We start from the raw sequence: 17,281 nt of genomic DNA on the forward strand, positions 1-17,281 counted from the left end.
CACCATCACCATCATCATCAATCATCATCATCTGCCTGCTCCATGTTGCTTTGATCCCCAGATTCCAATGCCACCATCGCCACCTCGACAACATCGATTTTCACTCTCTTGGCGTTTCCCTCTGATGCCTCCTCTCGCTTCAGGGCGGCTGTCGTCGGTGCAGGGTCCGCTCCACTGCAGCAAGGAGACATCATGCTGTACTCCTCCCAGGATGGCTGTCACTTTTTGCTTGGGTACTCCGTACTCGACGATCACTTGACTGCCTACCGAGCACCTACTAGGAAATGATAGACTTGTGGCCAGGTTCAAGTAATGCAACCCTCCTTGGCCTGCGTGGTTTGTCTTAAGCTGCCCGCTGCCCTGGTTTGTGACTTTTCCCTTCACTATCGCTTCTCTCTTGTTGAGCTTGTCTCCTGAGCTTGTCTGCTACCAAACATGGCCGAACCCGAGGAAAAGGAAATCGTGGCCCACGATGAATCCTCTTCGTCGCCATATGATGCCTCTGGCACAACCCGTGACATCGACCCCGAGAAACTCAACGACCCTAAGATGCAGAAATTGGCTGGCGAAATCACATACGAGGATGAGACGGATCCCGTGAACAGACAGCACAACCCGCTTGCTCAAAAGCTGCGGTCGCGACACATGCAGATGATAGCAATTGGTACGGCTGCCCATTCGCACCCATCGACGCCTGTCCATTCTAACACACATTTCCTCAAGGTGGCTCGATCGGTGCTGGTCTTTTCGTCGGCTCTGGCAGTGCGTTGCACAAGGGCGGGCCTGGAAGTCTGCTCCTCGGTTTCATCATTATTGGCTTCATGCTGCTCTGCACCATGCAGGCGCTCGGAGAATTGGCCGGTGGGTGTCAGAAAATCTCTCTCAATCTCGGAGACCGTCTTGCTGAAAATGTTTGATAGTACTCTACCCCGTGAATGGCGCGTTTTATACCTACATTGTTCGATTCGTAGACCCATCCATCGGTTTCGCGGTCGGTTGGGTAAGTGCTCTCAAGATCTGTGACATGGTCGCTCATCCTCCGAGATATTAACTACCATCCAGGACTACGCCATTGGCTGGCTGACCGTCTTGCCCTTTGAACTTACCGCGGCCTCGATCACCATTGAATACTGGAGAGATGATATCCACGTCAGCGTTTGGATCACTGTCTTCCTGGTTTTCCTATGTCTAGTCCAGATCTTCGGCGTGCTCGGCTACGGCGAGGTGGAGTTTGTCCTGGCTATGATCAAAATCACCGCTTGCATAGGTTTCATCATCTTCGGTATTGTGGTTGACTGTGGCGGCGTCTCTTCCGACCATCGCGGCTATATTGGTGCTCGATATTGGCACGACCCAGGCGCTTTTCAGAATGGGTTCAAAGGCTTCTGCACGTATGTCTTCTTGCAGACTAAGTTTGATCCGGATCCAGCTGACCTTTTAGTGTCTTTGTCACAGCAGCTTTTGCCTTTGGTGGAACAGAGCTCGTGGGATTGGCGGCCGCGGAAGCTGCTGATCCTCATCGCTCCCTTCCCAAAGCCACTCGACAAGTCTTTTGGCGTATTGCGACATTTTACGTCCTTTCGCTCTTCATTGTCGGGCTCATCGTGCCATCCGACAGCCCAGACCTTCTGGGAGCCAGCGGCGCCAATACGAAAGCTTCTCCTTTTGTCCTGGCCATCAAATATGCCGGTGTCAAAGGGCTGCCGTCCGTCATGAATGCGGTCATCACTATTTCCGTTATTAGCGTCGCTAATAGCTGCACTTACGGCTCTTCACGTACCATGCAAGCCCTCGCGGCGAGAGGAATGGGCCCAAAATTTTTGATGTATGTCGACAGGCAGGGGAGACCGCTCTGGTGTATCGTGATCCAACTCTTGTTCGGCTGCCTCGCGTATATTGGTGAAGCGAATGCTTCTGACACGATCTTCACCTGGTTACTCTCCCTCTCTGGACTGAGCTTTTTCTTCCTGTGGATGAGCATCAATCTCGCGCATATCAGTAAGTCCACTCCACTGGCCCGCATTGAAGACGACCCTCGTCCTAACAAATGCTAGGATTCCGACACGGATGGTAATTCTCAGAATCTGACCCTTGTCTACAAGTGAGGAGCTAACTTTTTCGCATCAGGTATGCCCACGGCTTCACAAAACATCAATTACCCTACCAAGCCGCTTTCGGAATCTGGGGGTCCTACATCGGATTCGGCCTAAACGCCCTGGCTATCATTGCAACGTTCTACACTTCTCTGTTTCCACTTGGTTCCAGCCCTGATGCAGAGGTGTTTTTCGAGAATTTCCTTGCTGCGCCGATTGTCATCGCTTTGTACCTGGGATGGAAGATCTACTCGCGTGATCGGAAGATGTTCGTTCGCACGAGCGAGATGGATGTCACGATGGGTATCAGGCGAGGAAGTCTGGAAATTGCGGCGGAGAAAGGACGAACCGGGTGGACCAAAGCACTGAGGGTGTTCATTTAAGGGGGGTTGAGCTCGGAGGAGGCTTGCGAGCTACACCGGGGTTTGTGCCTACTCAAGCAGCACTGGAGAATCCCGAGGTTCTTTTCCGGATCCTTATTGTAAAAAACCCCGACGCGTCGAATCATCCTCCACGTCTTCTACCAGCTAGGCAGTCTTTTCGTAGAAATTACCGTGCAATCCTGAAACTGGTTTGCCAAAGCATCAACGACAGCGTCTTTTCCCCGGCTCTCTATCCTCCTGTCTGTTAGCACAAAGTCCCCCTGCACGCCGACATGTTCCAATGATATTGCCCTGTCCTTTTCAATAGTTTCCCTTGCAGGGTCGACGAGCCCACGGTCATATGTCACGTGCACCAGCAAAAAGTTGACCCCCTGGTGCCCCTACAAGGCTGCCTCCCCCTTTCCAGTTTCCATTCGGACGACCTTCACAACCTTCACCAATACGTCTACGGTTTTCCCGACACCACTTCACCGAAGTCTCGTCTCCCAATTTTACTACGCGCTCAATCCGGGGCTTTTGACATTTTGCAAGGCTCGCAGCTTTCGAATAGTTGCTTGCTTGCTTTTCCCCCTCGTACTTGCTTACCAATCATACTGATATCCGCATTTCAGGTTCCCTCCTTTGTTCGTGTGTCTGTTCCTACGGAGCAGAGGAAGGGATGTATATATGCTTGAGAATCAGATGAGTTATGACGAGTGGCAAACACTAATCCTCTTACATATCCCAAAGTGTAGCTAACGTTGTCCCCGTGTCAGCATTCTGCCGCATAAGCTGGGGGAGTCCACCTGATGAATGGCCTTGCCTGCTCTATTTCCCCAGTTTAGAATGAGCGGTCACTCATGCTTCTCACGCAACGGGGGGTCCAAATCTACTGTACACGTCCGCTTATTTGGCATCTGTTCTGCATGGTGAAAAGACCGGATTCCTGACCTTTGAAGGCCGAGAAGAAGACGCACTTCGGACATGTAAGTCGAAACGGACTTTCCATCCCCGCGTCTATTCTTGCCCCTAATCTTCTAGGCCATCTGCCATTTGGCTATAAGGGCCTCCTTAGCTCAAAGTCCCAGAGACAATAGCAGCGCTGTGGTATATGTCAGGCGAATGCCCTGATTCTAGATCTCGCGCGTCATGCCGTTGCTTGTTCGTCATACGCAATCGTACCCAGAGGCCTTGGTGCTTGAAAGGCAGCAGTAAGTGATGAAACCATGATCCTCGGAACGTCCCTTACGGTTTATGCGAGGAAGAGTACACCGAACAGGTAACATGAGATTTGCGCGAAGAGAAAAGGTTTGTATAAGGGCCCAAGGCACCCACGAAGTTCTATCAAAAATGCGTTCGGACGCCGGTTGAACTCGTCAGTTGAGCTCTCGTTGCCATTTCTCACACCTGAATTTCTAGCCTCAGGCGCTTCTCTCTCGTCAACGTGACCTCCACAGCCATATGAAACCCGCAACGCGTGCACTCCGTCGGCTCCCTCCCTCTGCCGACGACTCGCGACGTCTTCAACCTCCTCGGCTCGACCATCCCAAACCACATCCGGAGCATCCCAGACGGGGAGCCCTCGTCCTGCGGCAACTTTGTCTTCTTCCAGCGCGAGCTCTTCCTACCGTACCCGCAGCTCGTGAACACAAGGCACTACCCGACCGGCAGCCCCTCCGAGATATCGACGAGGTGACGCGGTACCTGGAGGAGCGGCTGGAGACGGGCTACGACACGGCGGCGATCGAGTCGTATCGAGTCTTTACAGAGATGCGCGCCGCGGGCTCCGTCCCAGCGGACGTCAAGTTCCAGGTCTGCATCCCGACGCCGCTGAACGCGCTAACCTCGGCCGTTGCCCAGAAATACAAGGCATTCGTCGAGTCGTACTACATGGCGGCCTTGCTGCGCGCTCTGGTCACCAGGATCTCGCCGTGCAGATTGGCTGCGCCAACGAATTCGCCGTGCTGGAGGAGACGTGGAAGCGGGTGCCCCGGATGGAAGGGAGCAAGCCGTGGTGGTGCGACGTCGACGAAGACGGAGACCGCGATGGAAAGAAGGACATCCGCGACGTCGTGTTCCGCGGCGTGGTCGACCGTGTAGTCTTGTTCGCCGGCGCTTACCACATCGCCGGCGACGTGGAGCTGGGCTTCCACTTCTGCTACGGCGACTTCGGACACAAGCACTTCATCGAGCCGCGGGACATGGCCATGATGGTGCGCACGGCCAAGGCGATTCGGCCTCGTCTCAGCCACAAGGTGGACTACATCCATATGCCGGTACCTAAGGAGCGGGACGACGCGGCGTACTTTGCGCCGCTGAGAGAACTGCTCCCGCTGCTCCGGACGCACGGCACGCTGCTGTATCTGGGCTTGGTCCGGGAGAGGGACGAAGAGGGCACGAAGAGGCGTCTGGAGACGGCGCGCAGCATTATCGACGCCGACCCCATTAGCAGAAGCACCAGCGTGAGCAGTAGTACTGCCGACGACAGCGCCTCCGGGCCTATTGTCACATGGGGTATCGCCACCGAGTGCGGCATGGGGCGGATGAAGAGCGACGATGTGCCCGGGACATTGGAGCTGATGAAGAAACTCGCAAGTCCGATAACACGTTAAAGATTCACACAGCCAACAGAGGGAGGCAGGCAGGCGGAGGAAAAGGGCCAAGGGCATGTGCAAGGTGAATAGGTGGCGAGGCGGGTGAACTACACATTGTATACAACAAACAATATACGTCTCGGCATTACTGCGTCTCGGAATAGCTCTATCGATTGATTGATATTAGATGGCAGACAGACAGGTCAAAATTGAACCCAAAAAAAATACTATTGAACAAATTTATACATACATACAGCTCTTCAAGCAAAGAAAAGGGGGCTCGGGAGGGGGACAAGATTAGGTACATATCTACCAGATTTAATACAAACACATCGACCATCGACCCAGAAGACGAGAGCATCTTTTGCTCAGACCTTTTCTTTTCCCATCCACCCATCCATCAATCCATCCATACACAAAACTCCCAACGGGCGGCAGCGGCGTGACACAACGGTTTCGTAGTTTCTCCCTTTGGAGCCTTTTCATCACGAGACACGCACATCGACAGTAAAGCAAGCCCTCACTCATCAAAGCACTCGGTAAGTGGGCAGGTATTATGTCTCGGCCTCGACCAGACAGGCCTTTGATTTCTTGATCTTCGTAATATCCGCATCTCGATATCGCTGTTCAAACGAGATCTCTTCCCTAGAAAGCCTCTTCAACAGGACAGTCGACGCTCTCGTGTCCGTCGCGCTCACACAGTGCACACCATTTCTCTGGGTCTATGACTCCCGTTGACCGCCCGGCTAACATGCCGGCTTGTAGGCCTGTTCCTTCGATGAGTTTCGCGGGAGCCAGAGCAGCCGTGGGTGTGGACGTGGTGGGAATAGGGGGGTTCGCCGCCTTCGCGATCGGAGTGTCGGGTGCTTCTAATGCAATGGGCGGAGAGGGCAGATCTTCGGTCGGCGGCGGGTTGGGGTGCATGTCGGATGGCGAAAGGATGGTGTGGTTGGGCAATTTCCGACTCATAAGGGGAGCAGGTCGATCTGGATCTCGGGCCCCTGCCGCCACTGCCAGCGTCTGTTCAGCAATATCACCGTTTCCCTCACCATCCCGCCGCTGTCCCTCGTGCGCGACAACTCTCCCATCCTTGGCATCCGTACCAGACGGCTCCATGTCTGAAGTAACCTTCTTGCCAGGCCCAAACATGTTTCCACAGGTCAAGATATCGTGGCCGCCTTCTTCACAGATCTCACACCATAATACTGCACTTTCAGAAGTAGAGACATCCGTGACGCCATCATCAGACCTCTCATGTTCTCTCACACCTGTGTCATAATCGTGACGTTGTCTCACCGGTGACGCTCCTCCAGAGGAAGCATCATGCCAGGCTTCCTGGCCCGTGGTTTGGCTGTCTTGCCGTTCATGCCCACTTGCACCGTTTCGTTTCACCGGCCCAAGGACTACCGTCCTCTGACTTCCTATCGTACCGGTGCTGAGATGCTTGCGATCCAATTCCTCGCTGTTTCCTCTAGAGTGCCCTGTACGCATACCCGTATGGATGCCAAATGCAGCGCCGGTCATCGGCATGGGGAACTTCGAAAGCGTGACGCTATTCCGTAATTGTCTAACTTCTTGCACAAGTTCCTCCTCATGCGCGCTTTTTTGCTGCAGGAGGAGTTCAAGGTCTCGGATTTGTTGTTGGAGGGCATCCTCTCCGCCATCGCCAACAGGCGACGAGTCTTTCCTTTGATGTCCATTGGCAACGTTGATGCCGTTAGGTCGTTTGGGGCTGCTGGCGTTCAGATTTTGGATGATGGCCTTCAATCCCCTTATTTCATCATCCTTTGCGGTTAACTGCGCTTCGAGCTCTTGCACCTTGGACGAGGACGAGTACCCACCACCACCATTCAACTGCTCTTCCGTCTTCATTCTCTCTTTCTCCCTCCTTAACTCGCTTCGCGACCTCTCGACCTCGCCCCTCAAGAACTCAACCTCTCCCCGTGCCTCGGCCTCCCCTCTCCGAGCATCCTCAAGCCCTTCCTCAAGCTCCTGAACAAGTTCTTCCAACTGCTTAAGTTGCTGTGCTACTGTCTCGACATCCTCACTTCGATCCTGTAAGTTTCTCACCTCCTCGAGCAGTTCGTCTACCCTCTTCTCGTAGACGCGTTCGGTTTCGGTACTTGCCATTTCCAAGGTATCGATCGTAGAGCGAAAATCCGCGCGGTTGGCGTCGAACTCCGCCGTGAGGATTTTGATCTTTTCGTTCTTCTCGCGTAGGGCTTCCCGCAGGGAAACGACATCACGAGGGAGGTCTTCTTCACCGTCCTCTCGGGTTCTTTTGTCCGCCTGCTGGTCTTCTTCCAGTCCAGGTAGAAGTTTTTGTAGCTCGTTGAAATTGCGTTCCATCTCGGCAAAACTTGTGCCTTGGTCGTGTAATTGGCGTCTCGCATCCTCTAGTTCTTCGTTCAATTCGCGGATTTTCGTCTCGTACTTTTCCACGTTAGTCTCGGTCGTCTTTCTGCTGAAATTTGGTGTCGGTGTTGGCGTTGTTTCAGCCTCTTGTTCAGGAATTTCATCAAAACTTGATTCAGGGCCCAGTGAGGGGCTCGCAGATGCAGTTGAGCTGCCCTGTCTTAAACTCTGGCTAAAGTTGTTGGCACCTCGTTGCTGGTTCGGTTTGGCGTAAGGTCCGCCAGGTCCTCCTCCGTTTGTGCTCTTCGCAAGACCAATGCCGCTGGGTCGTGTCTTCGGCGTCGCTAGTGTTCTGGGTGTAGGAGTGTTGACTTTCCGCAGTGGACTCGAGGGCCGTGGAAGTGATTCCCTTCTTAGGGGTGGTTTCAGCGCCGGACTGGCTGCGCCCGACGGTCTCATACCGCCGGGGCCCATGGATTGGCTGAAGGTGGGTTTTGCAATACCTGACGTCCCGCCAGGTGTCCTCCCACCTTGATTAAAGCTGGCAAGCCTGTTGGTGGGTGTGGGCGGTCCGGGACTTGCTCTTACACCGCTGAGTCCCAATCCCGGCCCTGCACTGCCAGCACTGCCAGGTTTCTTGATGGCCTTCTCCAAGGGCAGGAATATACCCGAGCCTGGGATTGTGGTTCTGAAATAATATTTTCCATCCACTTCACCAGAGTTTTTGCCGCGAGGCGCATATTCGGTAGCGAGTTGAACGCCTGCAAATATTCCCTTTTTCCCTGCTACAGGCCCGATGAATTTGACGACGCCGTGCATGTCGCCGGGGACCATGACGGTGTCCCCAACGTTGACGGTCGCCATGGCGCGAAGGAGGCTGATCGGGGCAGGTGGAATCGGTCTCGAGGTAGCCGTCAGAGCAGAGGGAAAAATTAGGCCTGCTGTTTCCTTTGGCCTCGAGTGATCGTGGGGTCGGGCGGCGCTTTAAGCCACGCTCGACGCTTCAGTGTCCATTGAATGAAGACCTGATTGAAATCCGGCGAGGTCGTGCCACTCGCCGCAACTTGTAGGGGACAGACGTTCGGGTTGGGGTGACGGGGTTTGGGAAGTCTAGTAGGAGACTTGACGATCAACGTTGTCAAATGCAGGCTGCGCCAATAGCCAGCATCGGCCGTGGCTGTTTGTTCAGACTGTGGTTGCGGCGGGCGCAGAGAGAGAGGATGATAGGGAAAAGGGAGGCAGGCCGAGTGTAGACGCCGCTGCTGCTGCGACGGGCGACGGCCGGTTGCACGGATTGAGACCTGCAGATAAACAAAAGACGTAGCAAGAGGGATAGGAGGGACTAAGCATAGTTTTGGGCCGCGCCGAATCGAAGGTGAAGGAGAAGTTGAGGCATTCTCATAATACAATGGTGAATTGCCCTGGAGACCCGAACATGGGCTGGATGGGCTACTGAGTAACTGGCGAAGAAATTGTCTGATTTGCTTAGCGAATCTCGAGCTAAATTCAACCCTCCAGTTACCGCCGTCACCGCCTCGCTGGGCCGCTGATGGGGGCTCACCAGGCTTTAGCCTTTGGCGACTGGGATACAGGTGACTGCCGGGGGGCTCGAGGCTCGTACTCGGCACTGACTCGATATGCCACACGATCCAGCGAGCCAATGCCAGATGGCGGATGGCGGATGGCTGATGGCTGATGCCCGTTGCGATGCCTAACATCCTCGCCTATTATGCCCACACTTCCCGCCGCCCACCACCACCATCACCACCACCATCACCACCACCATCACCACCTCCTCCTCTTCTCCCCGGCTTCTGTCCGTCTCCAATCTGTTGGCATCGAAATTACAGGGAGTCTTTAAAGGAACTCAGGTTCGCTAAATTCATACAAATGTTTCAGCCTTGTCGCATGCTAAAGCAGCTCACCTGGCGCCACCCAAGGCCAATTTCCACTCTTTTTTTTTTTTCATTTCTACATACTTGGTATACGCTGTAATACGGTGGGTACTAGAGAATGCCCCAAGGGCCCCTTTTCAGTCGCAATGCATGGTACCCCATAGGGGAGCGCGCACGCAATAAAACAAGCAATACGATTGATACTTTTGTCGACTCCTCAAAGATGCCTCCCCCGTCTTCTTGACGGCGCTTTTGGTTCAACTACAATTGCAACCGGAATGTCTTCACCTCAAACGCCCGCAACTCAATGGGAATGCTGATCTTGTTCTTTCCCGACATCTCCAGTTGCTGACCATCATCCTCTAGCACGTTGGTCTCGTACACCTTCTTCACCGGCAAAGTGGTCTCAATCACTCCTCGACTCTTGCCGCCCACACTCTCATAAATTCTCAGGATCACGCTCTGTCCTTTTCGCAGGGTGAGTTCCCCTCGGGAGACGTCTTCGTCGTCTTCTCCACGCTTGATGCAGTCCAGGACCAGTGATGGGGCTCCCGTGACGCTCACGGCATTGAACAGCTCTTTTGGAGGCTTGTCATCAACCACCGACACAAGCGTCATTGGATGGTTCAAGTTGTAGGCCGCCCGGACGGTATCGCTGCTCAGCGCTCCTTGGTGAGGCATGATGGCCCATTTGATGTGGTGACGGCCCATGTCGGCGTGTGCATCGGGTGCTTTAGGTGCCCGCAAGAGCGATAATCGCATGAGATTGCCGCATGTCGCAAACCCATATTTGGAGTCATTCAGGATCGACACCCCATAATTGGCCTCGGAGAGATCAGCAAATTTATGGCAGCACACCTCGAATTTGGCCATATCCCAGCTAGAACCGTCAGCACTTGGACGACAGGTTATCAGTCAAACGTGGCAGAATCCTTACCTTGTGTTGTAATGTGTCGGGCGGCGAATGATTCCATACTGCGTCTCATAGTTTGCCTCCGTGTTGACAACGTCCACGGGAAATTCCACTTTCAAGAACTTCATGTTCTCATGCCATTCGACTTCGGCCTCCACCAGAACGGACCCAGTTTGGGTCTGATTGTCGCAGGCATCGAGACTGATGGTTGTCTTGACCCAGCTGTCCTTGCTCACCTGCGTCTTGGTGGCCACGCTCACCCTGTATGGTCCGTGTTCGACGATCTCAGATGCATCCGATTTGAGCTCTTTCCTGGAGTCGAGGTGGAAGACCTCCACATCCCACGCCTGCCAGTACAAAGGCTTATCGTCAAACATCACCAGCTGATTGCCTTTTCCGCCCTTGGCAATCACTTCTCTATTTGCTCTCAGGTCAATCAGTGATGTGATGCAACCTGCCTCCACTTCCACCTGGAATATGCTGTTCTTCAGGACAAAGACACCTTTCCGCACCTCCTCAATGGACGCTGTCGATTGAACCGCCGAAGCGGCATGCGTCTTACATACGCCCGGCCCGCCGGAGATGTATGTGTACTTCTGCTCTTGCGACTTGGCGTTGGCATGGGGGATCTTGACCAATTCTGAACGTCTCCAGGGAGTGGTGTTCACCGCTGCAAGCTCAGCATTAGCTTTGAGGTGCTGGGACAGCCCCAGGACCGTGAGTGCCTCCTCTATCACCTTCTCTCCCAGTTTCGCATTGTGAGCATAAAGTTCATCCGAGTCATCATAGCACATCTCAATGGAGCTGCCGGGCAAGCAGTCATGGAACTGGCAGAGAAGCACATTCTCCCACATCTCATCAATCTCCTTCTTGGGATACTTGTAGCTCTTGCTCTTCAGGCTTGCCAGAGTTGCCAAATATTCGACATCATGCAACATGACCTCCTGCTTCCGATTATTGAGCTTGTTATTGGCTTGCGTCGTGTAGGTGCCTCGATGCAGTTCAAAGTAGAGTTCACCATACCAAGTGACAAGCTCGGTGCCCTCCGCCACCTTCTTCTCCAGATTGGCATAAAAGTCATCCACGGAATTCCCCATGTGTACGCGAGGGAGTAATCCAACCGTGTCGCTCAGACCACGGCATCTCCTTAACTTCTCCAGCATTGCCCAAGTGGGTCCACCTCCTCCGTCTCCCTTGCCAAAAACGAGCAGAGATGTGTTGTCCTGATCCATGCTCTTATGTTGGGTGACGCTCCTTCTGACGTCTCCGAAATGAGCATCTGCCGTGTACGTCTCGCTGGGGGCCATGTGGCAGATGACCTGACTCCCATCTAGACTTACCCAGTTGAATGTGGTGTGCGGGAAGTTGTTGATGTTGTTCCAACTGAGCTTCTGGGTGAAGAACCGTGTCATTCCCGCAAGTCGGCATATCTGTGGGAGCTGACCTGAATATCCGAACGTGTCGGGGAGCCAGAATGTCTGACATCTTTCGCCGAAATTGCTCTCGAAGAACCGTTGACCGTAAAGGAATTGCCTAACCAAGGATTCGCCACTAGGCATATTCGTATCGTGCTCGACCCAACTCCCGCCGATCGGATGGAATCTTCCCTCCTTGACCTTGGCTTTGACCCGGTCGAAGACATAAGGGTAGTACATTTTCAGCCACTTATATTGCTGTGCTTGACTGCACGCAAAGCGGTGTTCTGGGTATCGATCCATCAAGTCACACTGATTCGACCAGCTTCGGGCAACTTTCCGCTTCGTCTCAGCCCATGGCCACAGCCAGCACGTATCAATGTGGCAGTGTCCAATTCCGTACACGATGCTCTTCTCATCTGAGCTATAAACCTTGGCTGAATCGACATTCATCCCGATATACTTTTGAGCGATCTTGCGGCCCTCTTCGATTGACGCAGTCGATCCGTTACCAGCAATGAAGACATCCATAATTTGATTGCAGACCTGCAAGGCTTCATGCTTTTCCCAGCTGTCGCCGGGAAATTCCCTAGCAGCATCCCCGATGATCCAAAAGTCAACGTAAAGCTGGCGAGCGGCAAGATTGACATCGACAATCTGCGCCTTCCAAAGGTTGTAATACTTGTTTGGATCTGGGGGTTGAATGCTGTCACCTCCTGGTGCGTTGCCAAACATGCCGTTGCACGCCATCTCTATGTAGAAAATGTGCTCTTTGCCGTCCCGCCAACTTCTCGGCAGAATCCACTCAACTCGATCTCCCCCAGTAAGGCCTTGCAGAGGGTTTCCATCCTCTGTCCACACCATGCCTTCATTGTTTGCGTCCCAATGGAACTCTAAGTGTTCCCCGTCTCGCATGTTTTTAGGCACAGTGAGTTGGATCTTGAACCAATGGGTAGCCCAAGCTGGCCCGAAGGATTCACCGCGATGCGTTCGTCGAAAGGCATGAGAAGTGGCATCGTGGAAAGTCGGTCTCGTGAGGTTTGGTGGAGAGTAGACAGAGAGCTTCACATGGTCTTCGTCGTCGCAGACATTGTGATAGAGCTTCGCAAGCAGGTTCTCCTTTTCGTACTGGCCACCAGATGTAAATTGCCGCAAGCGGTCGGTATAGATGCTCTGAATCTTTTGGCCAACGGGATGAGTGCTGAGTCTAGGGTAGAACGATGTAGCGCGAGAAGACGTCTCGCCGCCCATTGTAGGAAACTCGAACAATGATTAGGATCGGTGTAGAGGGTAGAACACTTCAGAGCTGTAAGGGGTTTTCTGGAGCGAGTAGATCAAACGAGAGACGTTGGCTCGGAGTTCAAACAGCAGAGGTTAGATCCTACAATCACGCAGTGTCGGTGACAACTCCAGCAGCTGATCAAGTTGATGGTGCGGGGTAGCTGCGATGCCTGCCTCGTCAATTCGGCGGTCAGCAGCTGCATTGTTGGAGAAACAGAAAGACGAGGCTGAACGAGGCTGAAGAGGAGCCGTTGGCAGTTTATAAGCCCTGGGCATTCCTGCTCCCACTACCCAGTACTCGGTATGTACCCCTATCCAGGCTAAACTACTGGCAATTTCTAGCAAAATGAACGCCTTCTGCGTGGTAGGACCAATTACCACCTTTAAATCCACGAGTTTTCGTTGTCCACTGTAGATTGATCCATAGGATTCACCGACCTCGTCGTCTTAGCTGGGCCTACGATGATAATACTCTCCTTCAACTTGCGCTGTCTATTTTGCGATGACTTCCGCCTCAATTTGCGTTTTGCCCCCTCAAAAACCCCGACGATTTGACTTTGACTGTTCTGGTACGCTGTAACCAGACTGACAGGCTTTCCTCTTTGACGCTTCCGCTGAGCCTGCTGCGCCTCTTTCTGCTGCTTCTTCTGCAATTTATTGGAGAAGACCTCAGCACCGTACACTTGATAAGGGGTTGAAGGGATGGCTAACTGTCTTTCTCGTGGTAGACTGTCCTGCCCAGGGCCCTCTTTGTTTACCTGGGCGCCCTTCCGCGATAGAGATCTGACTAAGTGGCTAACGCTTTGTTGAACGCTCGATCTCGCGCTGCTATTGTGTAGCGTCTTCCGCTTAGCACCGTCTCTTTTCATACTTGGATACTTGGCTTCGGCATAAGAAATCACCCTCTCCCGCTCCTGTTCTGTTGAACTCCTTCTAAGTCGGAAGCTCTTGCGAGGCTGTAGTTCAACCGGTGTAGACTCCGGACTTTGGCTGACGAACTCGTCCTCTAACCAATTTTGCGACCAACCCTTGCCAGAGCTGTGCTGCTGTGATTGTTCTCCAATGGGCTCATGATGTCGAGCAGGATCGAATTCGGCGGGCTTTTCCCAGTCGTCATACGGCGGACTCGGAAGGCTCGAACTACTCAAACCTAATGGAGGTGGGAGGAGATCGGAGCCTTCGGTATCAGAGATCGTCCCAGACATTGCGTCTGGCAAGGGTGGAGTTTGAGAGAGGGATATCGATTGTCCAACGGACGAGACTTGCGGTGAGGGTGGAGCCAATCGATCATATGCTGCTTGTCGATGTACCTCAGCCGAAGACATCGAAAGCGGCGAAACCAATTCAGTCCTGCGTTGTTGGAGCTGACGGGAGAATTCGGCAAACGAAGGAGCCGTCTTATTGCTTGAGACTCCGTTAGTATATGCAGCCACCGATCTGAGCGATAAAATCGACGCGGCCTCTCGCGGCGCAACCATCAAGGGTGGCGAAGGGCTTTGGCTCAGGCTCAGGCGCCTGATGAGAAGGGGTGCAACAGTATCTCGATAAGCTTGCGGGTGATGCAGTGTTGGCAAAGGTGGGTTATCATCCAACTCACGATAGCCGCTGTACATGCGAATGATGTTGGTGATTGTAGTATCAGTGCTATAGACGCTTGACGACCTCCTCTTCCCTTCAAATGGTTCAAGTGGCAGTGGTTTATCCTGATCGGAGGGTTTCGATCTTCCGGATGCGTGATTTGAGCCAGGATGGAGAATATTTGGTGGACGAGAAACTGACAACTCTAAACCCTGCTTCTGGAGTTCTAGAAGTGCTTTCGATGGGGGCGGAGAGGTCAGCCGTATTCGATGTGAAGATCCTGGGCGCGAGCTCATTTTGGTTAGAGATCAGGTAGCCCGGCTGAACATCGTTTTGTGAGATTTGCTTCAGAACCAACTGAATCCCAATCGACGCCATGATTGAAGATTCACAAGCTGCGACGCAGCCGACACCCCGAAATACAAGACAAAGGCCTCCGTTTTCAGCTGCAACGTACATGTTGACCCGTGCTCAATGGACGCTCCATTGTTCACGATGCGGTCGCTGAAAGTGCATAGACACCAAGCCGGTAACGGCTGCGACAACTTTTGAGTGAGCAGGTATTTTTAGCATCGATCGGAGTGAGGAGTTGCCCACATTCCTCGGAGCGCTAGCACCAGCACGAGGGTCGAAACGTGACACTGGAATTTGCAGCCATGGTGGCTCAAAGGTTCGCAGCTTTGACCAAGTCTTCCTTTGTCAACTCATCACCTGGTTTCCTGACATCGCCCAAGCGACCGATTTTCAGCAATCGAACAATCATATCTTCGTCTCCAAAGTGAGAATTGTGCTCGAACGTGGGCTCCTGGTCATAGGCGTAACGAGCTGCATCGACGAGAATCCTGGCAGTCATCCCGAAGACTCGGTACCGGGAATACTTGTCCAGGTGGCTTGCCGCAGCCTTTTGCCCTTCGCTTCTCTTCGGCTTCGAGACAATCTGGTTGGTGACGGGAACGAAGAAATTGTGCATGCGCCATCGACTTTGATGCCAATCTGTCCAGCTTCCCTTGTACCAATCACTTGGTTTACCGGGTAGATTGGGCTGACCTGGCAAATCTTCCATGTACAAGAAGTTTCTGAAGGGTGCCGAAAATACCGCCGCCACCTCCCTCGCGTCCAACCTTGGGAGCAGTTTTTCCCCCACATTGGCATCTTGCCCCGTCTCTGGATCATAAGAATGTAGAAATGCGACACACGGAACAACGGTCAGCTCGGTCTTGGCTAAATTCGTGGGCATTGTGCACAAATGCTCGACTCTGAAAGGTGGTGGGAGAGCCGATGCACGCCTAGGAAGGCCTATCTCTTCCGAAGCCTCACGCCTTGCACACTCAAAAGCAGTCTCACCCTCTTCCGCTTTGCCGCCTGGCAAGGCAGCTTGACCCGAATATGAACTCAGATTGCTTGCTCGCATGGTGATGACTACTCTCAACTCTCCATTTGGGTCCGCAAAAAGTAGAATCAGAACAGCCGCCTTTCGCGAGAGCGGCATCGTCGGCCATACTGTATCGGGAGCTTTGTAAGATCTCAACCGATCAATAGCTTTCTAGATCCGACAATCAGTGTAAGCAAATGGTGAATCGGGTTCTCCGGTACTTACCGCCGAGATTGGCGACAGACGCGGCATATTGACCGAGGGCTTCTGTGACACAACCCTTCTGCAAAGTACAAGATACGGAGACCTGCTAATTCTTGGTATTCGTCTGGAGAGCATTGGACAATTCCAAAGAGGATGCAAGGTGCAGATATGTGATCGGGACGAGGATGAGAAGTGGCAGACACCGAGGTAGATAACCGAGGCACTGCCCTGTTGGGGGGCCTCACTTGCAACTTCCCCGGCTTGCCATCCCCAATAATGAGTCTCCAATAAAGCCCGTGGTCGCTGGCGCTGTTGAGAGGATGATGCCGATAGCCATGTGTGCCAGCAATTTGTGCCCGAATATCCAAAACACTTTGTTTACTGCTCTCAATCATCCTGAATTTTGCGCACACCGCCAAAAGTAATCTTCTGGCGCTTGGTCGATCTCCCATCTGTGTCTTCATCGTTTGTAGCCGCGCTCTTTTTCTTCTTCTTGTTGCCGGTCTTTTCTGCAGTAAAACTCCCAGTCGGCGTGGCTGCGTGGTTGGGGGTGCTCGTAGCGCTGCTCGGGGAATCCGAATCTCTCATATACGATACTGAGCTCTTAGAGAACACACGGTCTGTGTCGTTGACAACCGCCTTTCGGCGCCCTGCGCCTACACCGCCGCCGACTGCGCTCCCTGAGACTGTCCCGCCCGCCGAACTCGCTGCTGCCGACACTGCAGATGCCTTGATGTAGTTGTCGAAACCTTTGACAATGTTCCCAGCGACCGCCGTTTCTTCGAGGTATGTCGTTTCTTGCCGGTAGATCTGATCCTCTATGGCAGCCTGAGCCATTAGCTTCGCCATAAATCATTGCCCAGTTTGTAGACTCACCAGATTCCGATCCAGGAGCCGCTTCTTCTGTAGAGTGTCCCGTAAATCGCGCCTCAATTTCTCGTAGTCTGTTCCATTGTTAGAACCAAAGACGGTATCAAGAAAGCAAGAGTCGTGAGACGCGAGTGATCTGGCCAGACTTACAAGGTAATCCCGGCCGATCACTGCTTGCTGTAGGCTTTGGCGCAGAACCTGAGCCCGGGGGAATGTTCTCAGCCATTTTGAGCGAGATGCCTGTCAAGATTGGTATCGTGGGTTGTTTGGAAGTGGTGAGAGGGGTGATCAGGAAATTGCTGCAGGTGAAGAAGATGCTCCGCGCTAACTGGGGAAGTAACCGCGTCTC

At 53.2% G+C, this 17,281-nt stretch overlaps 7 protein-coding genes across 7 annotated transcripts; 2 read left to right on the top strand and 5 right to left on the bottom strand.

Moving 5' to 3' along the window:
- Positions 1–435: 435 nt before the first annotated feature.
- On the top strand, positions 436–2,476 carry Z519_07887 (uncharacterized protein; the record flags this gene model as incomplete). The annotated part of the gene is made up of 6 exons (XM_016765617.1): positions 436–664; positions 724–861; positions 921–1,000; positions 1,063–1,391; positions 1,442–2,002; positions 2,128–2,476. The coding sequence occupies 6 exons, from the start codon at positions 436–438 to the stop codon at positions 2,474–2,476; spliced, it is 1,686 nt and encodes a 561-aa protein (XP_016618586.1).
- A 1,440-nt stretch (positions 2,477–3,916) lies between these two features.
- Positions 3,917–5,067, top strand: Z519_07888 (uncharacterized protein; the record flags this gene model as incomplete). Its single annotated transcript, XM_016765618.1, has 2 exons — positions 3,917–4,330; positions 4,378–5,067. The coding sequence occupies 2 exons, from the start codon at positions 3,917–3,919 to the stop codon at positions 5,065–5,067; spliced, it is 1,104 nt and encodes a 367-aa protein (XP_016618587.1).
- Positions 5,068–5,694: 627 nt separating this feature from the next.
- Positions 5,695–8,268, bottom strand: Z519_07889 (uncharacterized protein; the record flags this gene model as incomplete). The annotated part of the gene is made up of 1 exon (XM_016765619.1): positions 5,695–8,268. The coding sequence occupies one exon, from the start codon at positions 8,266–8,268 to the stop codon at positions 5,695–5,697; it is 2,574 nt and encodes an 857-aa protein (XP_016618588.1).
- Positions 8,269–9,560: 1,292 nt separating this feature from the next.
- Positions 9,561–12,878, bottom strand: Z519_07890 (uncharacterized protein; the record flags this gene model as incomplete). The annotated part of the gene is made up of 2 exons (XM_016765620.1): positions 9,561–10,179; positions 10,237–12,878. The coding sequence occupies 2 exons, from the start codon at positions 12,876–12,878 to the stop codon at positions 9,561–9,563; spliced, it is 3,261 nt and encodes a 1,086-aa protein (XP_016618589.1).
- A 413-nt stretch (positions 12,879–13,291) lies between these two features.
- On the bottom strand, positions 13,292–14,864 carry Z519_07891 (uncharacterized protein; the record flags this gene model as incomplete). The annotated part of the gene is made up of 2 exons (XM_016765621.1): positions 13,292–14,611; positions 14,688–14,864. The coding sequence occupies 2 exons, from the start codon at positions 14,862–14,864 to the stop codon at positions 13,292–13,294; spliced, it is 1,497 nt and encodes a 498-aa protein (XP_016618590.1).
- A 286-nt stretch (positions 14,865–15,150) lies between these two features.
- Positions 15,151–16,110, bottom strand: Z519_07892 (uncharacterized protein; the record flags this gene model as incomplete). The annotated part of the gene is made up of 2 exons (XM_016765622.1): positions 15,151–16,029; positions 16,084–16,110. 2 exons carry the CDS (start codon positions 16,108–16,110, stop codon positions 15,151–15,153), a joined length of 906 nt encoding a protein of 301 aa, XP_016618591.1.
- A 339-nt stretch (positions 16,111–16,449) lies between these two features.
- Z519_07893 (uncharacterized protein) lies at positions 16,450–17,158 on the bottom strand (the record flags this gene model as incomplete). Its single annotated transcript, XM_016765623.1, has 3 exons — positions 16,450–16,890; positions 16,939–17,006; positions 17,083–17,158. The coding sequence occupies 3 exons, from the start codon at positions 17,156–17,158 to the stop codon at positions 16,450–16,452; spliced, it is 585 nt and encodes a 194-aa protein (XP_016618592.1).
- Positions 17,159–17,281: the final 123 nt, after the last annotated feature.

The sequence above is a fragment of the Cladophialophora bantiana genome (assembly GCF_000835475.1).
Source record: "Cladophialophora bantiana CBS 173.52 unplaced genomic scaffold supercont1.11, whole genome shotgun sequence".
NCBI lineage: Eukaryota > Fungi > Ascomycota > Eurotiomycetes > Chaetothyriales > Herpotrichiellaceae > Cladophialophora > Cladophialophora bantiana.